At 40.0% G+C, this 16345-nt stretch overlaps 1 protein-coding gene across 1 annotated transcript in view; it reads left to right on the forward strand.

The window, feature by feature from the left end:
- Positions 1-9926: 9926 nt before the first annotated feature.
- The window catches only part of LOC113015838 (uncharacterized), a 67379-nt gene continuing 60960 nt past the window's right edge, over positions 9927-16345 (forward strand). The window contains exon 1 of the mRNA XM_026158191.1: positions 9927-10579. Within this exon, the coding sequence (XP_026013976.1) occupies positions 10275-10579 (305 nt within the window). The 5' untranslated portion in view covers positions 9927-10274. The remainder of the gene's footprint in view (positions 10580-16345) is intronic.

Below are 16345 nucleotides of genomic sequence, written 5' to 3' on the forward strand. Positions count from 1 at the left end.
GGCTTTGGTGACACTCATTTTTATTCCCCACACTACTATGTCGGAACCACAGGATGTTTTTTCAGACAAAGGCAGCACAGATTCTAGTAAGAATGAGTGGTACGCACCCGTATCTCTAAGAACCGTGACTGGCACTTTATCATTTTCTTCACCCGTCAACGAAACAAAGCCGCATGACACAACTGCGGATCAATGTCAGTTTTCGGGTTTTGTTCAGCCTCCGCGTGCACCTTTGGTGAGCAAGCGGTTTTAATCAAACCCACGCCTGCGGGGAATTTAGTGCCCCTCGCTTCTTTTCTTTTTAATACTGGACACGCAGCAATCAAATGTCCTGAGTCGTGACAATAAAAACATTCTCGACCGTTTGATCTAGCAATGAACGCTGATACATTTTTACGCACTGCTCGTGGTGACTTTTTTCGTTCAGAGAAATTTTCCTGAAACGAATTCTGTGCACAGAACACACTTTTGTGCGTTAAAACAAACTCGTCAGCCAGGAGTGCCGCGTTAGTGAGAGACGACACCTTTTGTTCGTTTAAATAAGTCACGATGCGTTCCGGCAAACACTTTTTAAACTCCTCCAGCAAAATAAGGGTTTAACTCTTCCACGGTTTTAACTTTACATGAACAACACCATTTCTCAAACAACACATTCTTTTCTTGCGCAAACTCAACAAAAGTCTGGTTAGCAGTTTTATTAAGATTCCTAAATTTCTGCCGATATGCTTCAGGGACAAGTTCATACGCCTGCAGCACAGTTTTCTTAAGAGTTTCATAATCTAAACTCTGCTCAATAGACAGGCTTGAACACACTTCTTGGGCTTTTTCCACAAGCTTACATTGGAGTAAGAGGGACCAAAACTCTTTCGGCCACTACCTATAACTATAACTAAACTAAAACACAAGCGGTTCATTAAAAGACATGAGGGTTTTTTTTAAACTTTATTATTGCTCAGTAATAAGACAAAAGTATTTATTACCTGAGTACGAGATTCATAAAAATACACCATAGCCATGCATTAGTTTAGTTTGTTTATTTTTAGCAAATGCATTTTGCAATTTAGAATAAATCTGCATTCATGTGCAAAATGTAGCATTTCCCAATGAGATTGAGAACATGCAGTGCCCTCACAGAAAGGGCCAAACAATTTCAACAACAGTGAGAGGTTCTGAATCGAGGTGTTTTAAATTGTAAGGTAAAAACCTTACAAAATTAAAGCTCCAACCCAAACAATCCCCCACGAGCAAGCACTTGGCAACAGTGGGGAGGAAAAACTCCCTTTCAACAGGAAGAAACCTCCAGCAGAACCAGGCTCAGAGAGGGTCAGCCATCTGCCGCGACCTGTTTGGATGGGGCTGATGCGAGACAGAACCAACACTGTAGGATTTTAAAATTGTTGAAATCTTGTGAATTGTATATATCATAGTCGAAATCATAGCCTGATTTCGACTATGATTTTGTAGGGAAACAATGTTTTCAAAAATTTCCCAAAAGAACAACAGTTCCTAGTGGTGTTTGAAGAGGATTGTTCAGATGAATTGTTGTTATTATTCTCCTTAACAACAAAAACCTTAATCCTCTTCTCCTTCATCCTGTTCACTTCAGATATCAACATTCTTGCTACATTATCTTCAAAGTTTAACTGCCTGAATTCCATGGCAGTCTGTACCATCAGTTTAGACTTATATGTCTTCTTTAGACTCTTATAAACGGCTCTAACAAGTTTGTCTAAAGATTTTGGAAGTTGTGTGGGTAGTTTACCCACAGCCATTTCAATGACATTTTCTAAAATGGCAAAAATGTTGACCTGCTTTGTTGCTGTGCCTGTCTTTAAGGCGACCATGTTGTTCAGCCTAACAAGAAACTGAATTATAAAGTTTCTTTCTTTAGTTTCTTGTGTCCTTTGCCCTGGACTGGGGATCTGTTCTTCAGACGTTTCAGCAGGACTGGTCTGATTTTCCCAAACAACAGAACCCTTTATCCTTTTCTCCTTTACCTTATTGATCTCTGATATTAAAATTCTTGAGACATTTTCTTCAAATGTTGACTGACGAAATACAATGAAAAATTGTAGCAAGTCCTTGGAGTCGTACATCTTGTGCAGTCCACGGAAAACAGACTTAACCACCCTGTTTATAGATGTTGGCAGTTCTGCAGGTAATTTTCCTGCAGTTTTTTCTGTGACTGTTTTGATGAGTGAAAACATGTCGATGGGTTTTATGACTAATTTAGTTTTTGTTGTAATGGTGTTTGAAAGCTTTACAACAAACTGAACGATAAAGTTTTTTTCATCCATTTCTCGTCTCTCTGCCCGTGTACGGGTCATAAAGACGGATTTGAAGAGAAGTGTCTGCATCTCCTCTTCAGATATTTCTATGGGCCTGGTTTCCTGTGGACAGTCTCCTTTAAAGGAATCCATTTGAGTTTTTTTCTGTGCTGTTCTCTGATCCCGTTGCTAGTGTCTGTAATAACTTTTGTTTCTAATGTCTCTGCAAAGCAAACCATCGGTGTCGAATTGTGCGATACAAATAAACTTGCCTTGCCTCCGCCCCTATTTATGAGCTGGTAGGACCAGATCAAAGCTGAAAATGTATCACGTGACACCGACGTCAGCTCTGGAGTGTGATGTCACAGCAGGGTGTAGCGACTGTTTTTATGTGTTGTCGTTAGCAACAAGGACGGTAAAACCATCGTGTACGCTTGTTTATTTCCCTTTCACAATAAAGCTCAAGATCCTGTTGAGACTTTTCAAAATAAACTGAATGACGTGAAAGAGTGTTTACGGATGAGTATGGGCTCAAATTGTGGTCATAAATATGTTGTACTTGTAAAAAAGATTTGTATGTGTAAAAAAGATTTGTGTGTGGACTTAGCCAAAAAGTACATGTGAAACTCGAAGCGGCAACCTTCCGATTACAAGGCGAACTCCCAATTCTTGAACCACGACTGCCCCACAAATAATTAACAAAATATTTATGACCACAATTTGAGCCCATAGATGAGAAGCAAAAAAGAGCCGGCAGGTGCTAAAAATAAACCTTAGACTCAAACGTTAGAACAGGCCTTTCCCCGCAGCACGCCGTTGAATAAATACTCACGAAGAAAACGGCGGCCGTTACAACTTATGTATCGTTTCATGCATCGGTTAAAACACTCAACTCCAGGTACACGATGCCCAGCTGAGTCGAGCTGCCCGAGATTCACAGAATTTACAGAAAATGTTACATTTTTGTGATTTCTATCGTTATCGGGGCTATAGATGCTTATATTGGGATATGTGATTTTGGTCACATCGCACAGCCCTACTCTGAGGTCATAGCAAATTAGAACAAATGAAATATTTCACTGGAGCTTTAGATCCCTCTCTGTCCACAACAGAGGAAAAACAAGGCACCAGTGAAGGATCACCCTGCTGTGCTCTGGTCATATTCAAGCTCTGATTAATGTCCTCAGGAATCATTTCAGGGACGTCACATGTGGAGATTTTTTACAGAATCAATGGGTGACACGAAAGAGTCGTCTTCATCAAGCGTAGCCATAAACGACCCCGACAAATCCACAATCTCACCCATTTTATGAGCCTGAGCACGAGTAATTGCGCACGCAGGAAACACCTCTGAAGCAGTGGAGCCTGAGTCAGCAGCAAGGGCAGGAACATCAACAACTTCTGGCGGGGGAAAAACATGCCCACCAGCTAGATCATTACCAAGAATGAAGGAAACTCCTTCGATTGGTAATCGCTGGCGCACGGCGACTTTAACGTAGCCCGACACTAACGGCGAATGCACCCATATGCAGAGGGGCTTTGGTGACACTCATTTTTATTCCCCACACTACTATGTCGGAACCACAGGATGTTTTTTCCGACAAAGGCAGCACAGATTCTAGTAAGAATGAGTGGTACGCACCCGTATCTCTAAGAATCGTGACTGGCACTTTATCATTTTCTTCACCCGTCAACGAAACAAAGCCGCATGACACAACTGCGGATCAATGTCAGTTTTCGGCTTTTGTTCAGCCTCCGCGTGCACCTTTGGCGAGCAAGCGGTTTTAATCAAACCCACGCCTGCGGGGAATTTAGTGCCCCTCGCTTCTTTTCTTTTTAATACTGGACACGCAGCAATCAAATGTCCTGAGTCGTGACAATAAAAACATTCTCGACCGTTTGATCTAGCAATGAACGCTGATACATTTTTATGCACTGCTCGTGGTGACTTTTTTCGTTCAGAGAAATTTTCCTGAAACGAATTCTGTGCACAGAACACACTTTTGTGCGTTAAAACAAAGTCGTCAGCCAGGAGTGCCGCGTTAGTGAGAGACGACACCTTTTGTTCGTTTAAATAAGTCACGATGCGTTCTGGCAAACACTTTTTAAACTCCTCCAGCAAAATACGGGTTTAACTCTTCCACGGTTTTAACTTTACATGAACAACACCATTTCTCAAACAACACATTCTTTTCTCGCGCAAACTCAACAAAAGTCTGGTTAGCAGTTTTATTAAGATTCCTAAATTTCTGCCGATATGCTTCAGGGACAAGTTCATACGCCTGCAGCACAGTTTTCTTAAGAGTTTCATAATCTAAACTCTGCTCAATAGACAGGCTTGAACACACTTCTTGGGCTTTTTCCACAAGCTTACATTGGAGTAAGAGGGACCAAAACTCTTTCGGCCACTACCTATAACTATAACTAAACTAAAACACAAGCGGTTCATTAAAAGACATGAGGGTTTTTTTTAAACTTTATTATTGCTCAGTAATAAGACAAAAGTATTTATTACCTGAGTACGAGATTCATAAAAATACACCATAGCCATGCATTAGTTTAGTTTGTTTATTTTTAGCAAATGCATTTTGCAATTTAGAATAAATCTGCATTCATGTGCAAAATGTAGCATTTCCCAATGAGATTGAGAACATGCAGTGCCCTCACAGAAAGGGCCAAACAATTTCAACAACAGTGAGAGGTTCTGAATCGAGGTGTTTTAAATTGTAAGGTAAAAACCTTACAAAATTAAAGCTCCAACCCAAACAATCCCCCACGAGCAAGCACTTGGCAACAGTGGGGAGGAAAAACTCCCTTTCAACAGGAAGAAACCTCCAGCAGAACCAGGCTCAGAGAGGGTCAGCCATCTGCCGCGACCTGTTTGGATGGGGCTGATGCGAGACAGAACCAACACTGTAGGATTTTAAAATTGTTGAAATCTTGTGAATTGTATATATCATAGTCGAAATCATAGCCTGATTTCGACTATGATTTTGTAGGGAAACAATGTTTTCAAAAATTTCCCAAAACAACAACAGTTCCTAGTGGTCTTTGAAGAGGATTGTTCAGATGAATTGTTGTTATTATTCTCCTTAACAACAAAAACCTTAATCCTCTTCTCCTTCATCCTGTTCACTTCAGATATCAACATTCTTGCTACATTATCTTCAAAGTTTAACTGCCTGAATTCCATGGCAGTCTGTACCATCAGTTTAGACTTATATGTCTTCTTTAGACTCTTATAAACGGCTCTAACAAGTTTGTCTAAAGATTTTGGAAGTTGTGTGGGTAGTTTACCCACAGCCATTTCAATGACGTTTTGTAAAATGGCAAAAATGTTGACCTGCTTTGTTGCTGTGCCTGTCTTTAAGGCGACCATGTTGTTCAGCCTAACAAGAAACTGAATTATAAAGTTTCTTTCTTTAGTTTCTTGTGTCCTTTGCCCTGGACTGGGGATCTGTTCTTCAGACGTTTCAGCAGGACTGGTCTGATTTTCCCAAACAACAGAACCCTTTATCCATTTCTCCTTTACCTTATTGATCTCTGATATTAAAATTCTTGAGACATTTTCTTCAAATGTTGACTGACGAAATACAATGAAAAATCGTAGCAAGTCCTTGGAGTCGTACATCTTGTGCAGTCCACGGAAAACAGACTTAACCACCCTGTTTATAGATGTTGGCAGTTCTGCAGGTAATTTTCCTGCAGTTTTTTCTGTGACTGTTTTGATGAGTGAAAACATGTCGATGGGTTTTATGACTAATTTAGTTTTTGTTGTAATGGTGTTTGAAAGCTTTACAACAAACTGAACGATAAAGTTTTTTTCATCCATTTCTCGTCTCTCTGCCCGTGTACGGGTCATAAAGACGGATTTGAAGAGAAGTGTCTGCATCTCCTCTTCAGATATTTCTATGGGCCTGGTTTCCTGTGGACTGTCTCCTTTAAAGGAATCCATTTGAGTTTTTTTCTGTGCTGTTCTCTGATCCCGTTGCTAGTGTCTGTAATAACTTTTGTTTCTAATGTCTCTGCAAAGCAAACCATCGGTGTCGAATTGTGCGATACAAATAAACTTGCCTTGCCTCCGCCCCTATTTATGAGCTGGTAGGACCAGATCAAAGCTGAAAATGTATCACGTGACACCGACGTCAGCTCTGGAGTGTGATGTCACAGCAGGGTGTAGCGACTGTTTTTATGTGTTGTCGTTAGCAACAAGGACGGTAAAACCATCGTGTACGCTTGTTTATTTCCCTTTCACAATAAAGCTCAAGATCCTGTTGAGACTTTTCAAAATAAACTGAATGACGTGAAAGAGTGTTTACGGATGAGTATGGGCTCAAATTGTGGTCATAAATATTTCGTACTTGTAAAAAAGATTTGTGTGTGGACTTAGCCAAAAAAGTACATGTGAAACTCGAAGCGGCAACCTTCCGATTACAAGGCGAACTCCCAACTCTTGAACCACGACCGCCCCACAAATAATTAACAAAATATTTATGACCACAATTTGAGCCCATAGATGAGAAGCAAAAAAGAGCCGGCAGGTGCTAAAAATAAACCTTAGACTCAAACGTTAGAACAGGCCTTTCCCCGCAGCACGCCGTTGAATAAATACTCACGAAGAAAACGGCGGCCGTTACAACTTATGTATCGTTTCATGCATCGGTTAAAACACTCAACTCCAGGTACACGATGCCCAGCTGAGTCGAGCTGCCCGAGATTCACAGAATTTACAGAAAATGTTACATTTTTGTGATTTCTATCGTTATCGGGGCTATAGATGCTTATATTGGGATATGTGATTTTGGTCACATCGCACAGCCCTACTCTGAGGTCATAGCAAATTAGAACAAATGAAATATTTCACTGGAGCTTTAGATCCCTCTCTGTCCACAACAGAGGAAAAACAAGGCACCAGTGAAGGATCACCCTGCTGTGCTCTGGTCATATTCAAGCTCTGATTAATGTCCTCAGGAATCATTTCAGGGACGTCACATGTGGAGATTTTTTACAGAATCAATGGGTGACACGAAAGAGTCGTCTTCATCAAGCGTAGCCATAAACGACCCCGACAAATCCACAATCTCACCCATTTTACGAGCCTGAGCACGAGTAATTGCGCACGCAGGAAACACCTCTGAAGCAGTGGAGCCTGAGTCAGCAGCAAGGGCAGGAACATCAACAACTTCTGGCGGGGGAAAAACATGCCCACCAGCTAGATCATTACCAAGAATGAAGGAAACTCCTTCGATTGGTAATCGCTGGCGCACGGCGACTTTAACGTAGCCCGACACTAACGGCGAATGCACCCATATGCAGAGGGGCTTTGGTGACACTCATTTTTATTCCCCACACTACTATATCGGAATCACAGGATGTTTTTCAGACAAAGGCAGCACAGATTCTAGTAAGAATGAGTGGTATGCACCCGTATCTCTAAGAATCGTGACTGGCACTTTATCATTTTCTTCACCCGTCAACGAAACAAAGCCGCATGACACAACTGCGGATCAATGTCAGTTTTCGGGTTTTGTTCAGCCTCCGCGTGCACCTTTGGCGAGCAAGCGGTTTTAATCAAACCCACGCCTGCGGGGAATTTAGTGCCCCTCGCTTCTTTTCTTTTTAATACTGGACACGCAGCAATCAAATGTCCTGAGTCGTGACAATAAAAACATTCTCGACCGTTTGATCTAGCAATGAACGCTGATACATTTTTACGCACTGCTCGTGATGACTTTTTTTCGTTCAGAGAAATTTTCCTGAAACGAATTCTGTGCACAGAACACACTTTTGTGCGTTAAAACAAACTCGTCAGCCAGGAGTGCCGCGTTAGTGAGAGACGACACCTTTTGTTCGTTTAAGTAAGTCACGATGCGTTCCGGCAAACACTTTTTAAACTCCTCCAGCAAAATAAGGGTTTAACTCTTCCACGGTTTTAACTTTACATGAACAACACCATTTCTCAAACAACACATTCTTTTCTCGCGCAAACTCAACAAAAGTCTGGTTAGCAGTTTTATTAAGATTCCTAAATTTCTGCCGATATGCTTCAGGGACAAGTTCATACGCCTGCAGCACAGTTTTCTTAAGAGTTTCATAATCTAAACTCTGCTCAATAGACAGGCTTGAACACACTTCTTGGGCTTTTCCCACAAGCTTACATTGGAGTAAGAGGGACCAAAACTCTTTCGGCCACTACCTATAACTATAACTAAACTAAAACACAAGCGGTTCATTAAAAGACATGAGGTTTTTTTTAAACTTTATTATTGCTCAGTAATAAGACAAAAGTATTTATTACCTGAGTATGAGATTCATAAAAATACACCATAGCCATGCATTAGTTTAGTTTGTTTATTTTTAGCAAATGCATTTTGCAATTTAGAATAAATCTGCATTCATGTGCAAAATGTAGCATTTCCCAATGAGATTGAGAACATGCAGTGCCCTCACAGAAAGGGCCAAACAATTTCAACAACAGTGAGAGGTTCTGAATCGAGGTGTTTTAAATTGTAAGGTAAAAACCTTACAAAATTAAAGCTCCAACCCAAACAATCCCCCACGAGCAAGCACTTGGCAACAGTGGGGAGGAAAAACTCCCTTTCAACAGGAAGAAACCTCCAGCAGAACCAGGCTCAGAGAGGGTCAGCCATCTGCCGCGACCTGTTTGGATGGGGCTGATGCGAGACAGAACCAACACTGTAGGATTTTAAAATTGTTGAAATCTTGTGAATTGTATATATCATAGTCGAAATCATAGCCTGATTTCGACTATGATTTTGTAGGGAAACAATGTTTTCAAAAATTTCCCAAAAGAACAACAGTTCTGTCAGCGGATTTTTGTTTTTAAAGGTTTTATTATTCATATAATAATCAGCTAAGAGTGTTTACATTTCTCTTCTGTACTCAACCAGCTGCATATTTTAATTGCTGGCTCTCTACTCTGTAACGGAAACTGTTTGCCTTCACATTATCTGTCAGCAGCAGGAAACCGCCACCCAAGAGTAAGAAACGACCTTGTGGAGGATACAAAGTTCTTGAGAAATCATACCTGCTTGCTTGACAAGATAAGCATGATATTTCCTTTTTTGTATGCTTCCTGCTTTGTATAAATAAAGGCAGACTGCAACAGGGAAGTGTGTGAATCTCTTTTGAGGTTTCACCCGTGCACGTTAAACTGCTGAAGTGTCTGAGTGTTATTTCATTACGTCTGAGTGCTTGATAAAAGAATCCCTTAACAAGTTCCTAGTGGTCTTTGAAGAGGATTGTTCAGATGAATTGTTGTTATTCTCCTTAACAACAAAAACCTTAATCCTCTTCTCCTTCATCTTGTTCACTTCAGATATCACCGTTCTTGCTATATTATCTTCAAAGTTTAACTGCCTGAATTCCATGGCAGTCTGTACCATCATTTTAGACTTATATGTCTTCTTTAGACTCTTATAAACGGCTCTAACAAGTTTGTATGAGGGGCCGTACAAGCCAAAATTTATTCTTTCACTCTCACATACATACATTCTTCTTTCACACACATATTTTCACTCTCACATACATATATTTTCATTCTCACACACATATATTCTTCTTTCACATACATATACTTTCACTCTCATGTTGTTTTATTTTAATTTTTATATTTAGATATTTTTATTCTCATGTTTACACATATTTAACACACACATTGCAATATTATGCTCTCTTATACATGTATTTTAATCTACATATTTACACATTTGCACTCTAACATACATGCATTTTCATTTATGCATTCCTACATTTTGCTCTCATTTACATGCATTCAAAATGCATTTAATCTTACAAATAATATATGTATGTAAGAAGAGAATGCATACATATCTGAAGAAAATATATGTATGCAAGAGAATAATGTATGTGAATGAAAGAGTATAGTGGAAACGGAAGGAGTTTAATGGAAACGGAAGGCTGGGTGTCTGTACCGCTGTGATTGGCTGAGAAGCACGCGCGGGTCACTTTCAAGTGTCTGACAGCATGGAGGGGGGAGAAGAAACTCGAGTTCTTCAGCAAGCTGTCGGGTTGTTAAGAAATATTTTATCATCTCCTGAAACGGTCACATCGTTGTCCTCGTCACTTGATCGAGATCGGACGGGCTCAACTGCACCCAGTGTTACCCACAGCACGGTGGAAAGTGAGATGAGGGAACTTTTTAGACCAGCTAACACCCGGGTATCTTCAACGAGTCAAGTAGCTACACGGAGTTCGACTGGAGTGGGGCAGTCTTTGCGATATCAGACCCAGAAACACTTTGGCAACTGGAACTGCAGATCAAGGAAAAGGTAAGAACAAAACAGTTTGCCACTTAACTATACAACTGCGAAATACAAAATACGAAATGTGCTTTGCTGATTTAGCAACGCACTTTGTTACCCTTATAATTTTTTATCCCTAGCTAATTTATTCAGCAGCATCCACATTAAAAACAGTAAAGACCGTGGCATTTATTTCAATATTAGTGGCTGTTTGTACTTGTGACCCGAGTGTAAGTTGATGCTTACTTTAAGATTATTTATATTAAATCTTCTTTATTAATGTGGGAGGTGGTAGCTACATTATTCACTGATGTAGCTACCACCTCCTGCTAAATAAAAGGTTGGGTTAATTTTCTTGTTGTTTTTGTTTAGTTTTGTATTTATTTATTTATTTATTTATTTATTTTTTGGGGTAGAATTTTAATCTTGCTAGAAGACATCAATCCAACTCTGTGTTGTGAGTGGATCAATATCTGTACCACTGTAGAGGTAGATAAACATGGATGCCAAGTCATGCCTTCAGTCCAGTTTCTAAAGTGTATGAAATAAGAAAAAAAGAAATATGATCGGTGTCTTTTTTGTTCTTTAGTCAAAGTAAAAAGTAATAGCAAATGTTTCTATGTATGCCTCTTTGTAGGCGTATTTCATTTTAAAGAGCAGTAAAATAAATCCTTATGCAGTTTATTTTTTTGAGCTTTTGTGATTGAAGGGGCCGCACTGTAGTTGAACTGGAGCATTTAGATTTTCTTTCACTGTACTATATATATATATATATATATATATATATATATATATATATATATGTGTATATATATATATATATATATATATAAGAGAGTTAATCCCATACAGCTTATGACAAAATTTGATCCGAAGTGATTGATGGCCCTAATCACGACCTTTTGACCCCCCGCCCCTCCCCTCCGTGGGAAACCCCCGCGTGACGAATCGTATCCGGAGAAAGGGGGGTGGGAAACCCCCCGCGTGACGAATCGTATCCTGAGAAAGGGGGGCGGACCCCGGAAGCGCGCCATCTGTTGCTAACCGTATCGAATTGCACCCCGAGAAAGGGGGGCGAACCCCCGGAAGCGCGTCATCTGTTGTTGGGGTAAAAAAAAAGTTTTTAGAGGGAAAACCTCCGGAACCGCGTCATCTGTTGTTGGGAAAAAAAGTTTTTAGAGGGAGGGGGAAACCTCCGGAAGCGCGCCATCTGTTGGAGGGGAATAAAAAAGCAGAGAGAGGAGTCCGTCACAATTTCTAAGGCACAGACACAAGATGGATTTCCTTCTGCAGCCCCGCAGCGGTCCTGTGTCCGATGAGATCTGCTCTCCCAAAGAAGAAGGTTTTGAATATGACATATTCAAATACAGCATATTTACTATGGAAGGCATCGATCCGGACCTTATGACCCTACCGGAAATACTCCGGAAGTGTCTAGTCATTTTCAGACCTGTTGCGTCATGTTCCCTAAGCACAGCGGTGATGCAGCAGCTGATTCTGTGATGTATAGAGAGACAGAGCGGATGTAATTTTACTTTCTTAAGCTGCACCGGCGTTTGTAATGGAAATAAAGAGTGACTTCCTGTAGAGATTTCAATAGTAATTTTATTTTCCTATAATACAGACGCTGTAAAAAAACCTTTAAGATACACCATAGCTTGTGATGAAAAGAAGAACTTTCTATCCGCTTGTAACCTACAGGCTGCCTATGTGTAAAAACGGATAACTGTCCCTTAGTGAATACTACTTTTCCTTTTGAGAGACTGAAAAACAAACCAGCGACAGGCGATCTTGTTTCACACACACACACACACACACACACACACACACACACACACACACACACACACACACACACACACACACACACACACACACCCCGCGGGACCAAGGAGGAGTTTTTTTTCTTCAATACTTTAACAATAAGTTTTCTCAATAGATAGAAAATGATGACGCTGAGGAGTCAACATCCGATATTATCATTGCTTGTAACCCGGTAAATAATTTCGTACATCTCCCCATAAAACAAGTCTTAGTGGAAAAAAGCTCATATTCGAATAAGTTTATTCCCCTCTGTGGGAAAGAGTTTTTTTCTCAGAGTCAACCATGAGGCGAGTTTTGTCAACAGTAAGAACAAGGTCAGACAACTGTTGCCCATTTGGTAAAACAAATACCCGTCTCAAAGTCATATTTTACCGTTGCAGAATGTGGAAAACAGACGGCGTTCGCAAGAAGGCAATCAAAAAAAAAAAAAAAAAAAAACAACCCTCTCTAACTATTGGTATTGTCAAGAGAAAGATGCGAAAAACAGATGCTTCGCTAGACTAGGATAAAATGAGAGAAGAAACGGGAGGGGAGTCGATATCTACTCAGCCCCTACTGTGACAGTTCTACCAATCGCGAGGAAGAATCCGTGAATATTATGTCAGCATTCCGTTCAAACAACGCCGCCGATCACACACACACACACACACACACACACACACACACACACACACACACACACACACACACACACTGCGGGTCAAGGAGGAGTGAGACGGCAGAATAGTTTTTTTCTTCATTACTTTTACAATGGGATTTCTCAATAGATAGAAAATGATGACGCTGAGGAGTCAACATCCGATATTATCGTTGCTTGTAACCCGGTAAATAATTTCGTACATCTCCCCATAAAACAAGTCTTAGCGGGGAAAAAAGCTCATATTCGAATAAGTTTATTCCCCTCTGTGGGAAAGAGTTTTTTTTTCTCAGAGTCAAGTTTTGTCAACAACTGTTGCCCATAAAGTAAAACAAATATCCGCCTCTAAGTCGTATTTTACCGTTGCAGAATGTGGAAAACAGACAGCCCTCACAGGAGGCACCATAGTTAAAATATTTAAATTTCAACTAAATTTGTAGTAATGATCGGATTTCCTCACTTATCTACACCACACTCCTTGTCCTTGATTTCTTATCGTTCCTCTGTCCCTTAATAGAAACCACATATATAGAAACTATCCTCCCTTTCAGTTGTCTTTTGCACTTCCATATCGCAAAGCAGTTACTGTAGGTTATTTTCTGCTTATGCATTAATGTAATTAATTAACTTATTTATCCTTAAGTAAGGTAATGACTTGAGTTCTAATGCTTTTTGTCTCTTGAGTTAGCTGTCAATGTGGGATTTTTTTTCCCCTTTTGTCCAGTTAAAGCTGCCTTTCATTCTTCAACACAGCTTAAACTCTAATAGGTAAGCTTTCTTGTAATTTCTTAGTTCTGCAGGCTTCTTGAAAGACATCCGAGACTCTTCTTTGGATGCTGGCTGCCTTTTGTTTTGTTTTCTGTCAAGATGATCCCACACCGCTTCGATCATCTTGAGGTTCGAACCCTGGAGAGATCAATCCATGACTGATGCGTTGTTTCATCCAGGCATACTTTGACTACATTGGCAGTATGTTTGCGATCATTGTCGTACTGAAAAATGAAGTTGAAGCCAATCAGACACTACGTGGTATTACATGGTCGATCAAAATCTGGTGGAACTTTTCTACATTCATAATTTGATTAATTTGGATAAGAGCTCCAACAACACTGGCTGAAATCCAGCCTCAAAGCACGGTAGAGTATCCACGCTGTGTTAAAGACGGCTATAGACATTCACTGTTGTATCTCTCTTCGGACCTCTTCCATGCATATTTCAAATTTGGATTCATTACTCCATAAGACATATTACAGCTGATTTCTTTTTCCAGTCAATTTCTTGTGTAATTTGGCACACCTCAGCCTTATTTTTCTCTGTTTGACTTATCTGCGTGTTGCGCTAAATAGTTAAATATTCTAACGTAATTAATTCCAAAATTTAATTATCGCAATTAACGCGTTAATTTCGACAGCTATAAATATAATATAATATAATATAATATATCATGTTGCTATTTAATGTTTTTTGTTCGTGTTGCAGCTGCTCTGTGAGCCAAGCTTTCGTTGTCTAAATTCAATGGCAATATATCTCTGCACCACACGATGGCGATAGATTCTCACAGACAGTCTGTGCTCTGCTTCCGCCACCAGTCATCTTTAAATCTTTTTTTTAATTCAATGAAACCTTTATTTAACTGTCCATCTCGCGGCATTACTTAAAAAAAAGCATATTTAAATACAAAGAAGATTAAATACATGAACGACAGTAAATTGATAAAATAAGAGCAAATAAATATATTTACAAATGATAGCAACATCAATGGAATAAAAGCATGAACAGCAGCAGAAGGAGAAAGAGGCCTGTATCTACATTATTACTCTGGCAGCTCTCAGTCTCCATACAGACAGGACACGTTGCAGCGTAATTGCAGACAGGTGCGTGGGCCTGAGCTCCGCCCAGGCAGAATGACGAGTGGAAGAAAGCAGCAACACAATAAACATATGTAGCCTTGCGGAGCCGGCCGGGCAGACACCGAGACAGAGTGCAACGATTTTATACGTGACAACACACACAAAAAAACACACACAACAAAAATCAGAATGTGTTTGTGATTTGGATTTTTATTTAAAGGTGAAACCTTTTTTCTTTTCTTGTTTTGCCAGATTAGACATTTTGATTCATTTCATTTAGTTTTTTTGTTTTACTTTGATGCTATAATAGATGTTTTTAAAATGTAGTCATATTTAATACTATATTGCATCATGGCAAAACAACAGTCTCCTCAAGCTGCTTTATACTGTAAGGTAAAAACACTACAGTAAAAGCCAGAAAACCCCAACAATCCAATGATCCCCTTTGAGCAAGCACTGGGCGACAGTGGGGAGGAAAACTCCTTTAGGAAGAAACCTCCGGCAGAACCAGGCTCAAGAAGGGGCGGCCATCTGCTGCGACCGGTTGGGGTGGGTGGGCAATCTCAGTCCACGAGGGCCGGTGTCCCTGCAGGTTTTGCACTTGGGTCTAGCAGGGAAGATTTCAACTTTTCAATACGAATGAAGGCTGCAAACTGATTAGATTAATGTCTGATGATCTTTTCTGTGCTTCTTCAAGTTTGTAACACCAAACATATTAAAGGATGATGTAAGGCTCACAGGAAGAGTTTAATTAGACACATTTACTATTTTCTTTATACTCTTTCTTTCTTGACATGTTTAATATGATTACTATCAGAGGAGAAAATGAACCTTGTGTAGTCTAAAAACTTTTTTATTTAATCAAACTGTAATGTTGTTGAACTCTGACGAACGTGTCTTTTAATCTTGTCAACAAATCCTTAATCATCTAAATCTGCCATTTATCATCTTGTAAAATGTTCCCTCTGCTTCTGTTGCACATCTCCCCCCGACACTCTCTGCTTCACCAGCCCTGTGCAGGTGGTCCAACCCCTGCCTGCCTCCTTAAACTGGGGTGTTTAAATCTCTTTTACCTCTGTTGTGAACTTCACACAAAGTTTGTGGTAACAAAATCAAACTGACGAGGATCTCGTTTGAAAAAAACACACACACTCACGAGACAAAATAAAAACGGACTGCTCAAAGCAAAAGCAGAGCCCTCACAGCTGGTAGTACAAACACAGTGACAACATGCGTATTAGATACCCTCAGTGCCAAAAGCATAAATATGAAAAAATGTGATCACCAAGAATATCCTAAAAATGGCATTGAGGTGCGTGTTACAGTAAAGAAAAAAAAAGTAGCCAAATTTTCATCGGAAAATGTTGAATTTTAGTAAAAACAATGCTCTGTAGTTTGATACTGTCGTTACAGACAAAGCAGATGTTTAAAGCCTTTGGACGCACATTTGAAACGCACTCATTCTCCTTATCAGCTGGAAAC

Source organism: Astatotilapia calliptera, chromosome 23 (genome assembly GCF_900246225.1).
Source record: "Astatotilapia calliptera chromosome 23, fAstCal1.2, whole genome shotgun sequence".
In the NCBI taxonomy this organism is placed as follows: Eukaryota; Metazoa; Chordata; class Actinopteri; order Cichliformes; family Cichlidae; genus Astatotilapia; species Astatotilapia calliptera.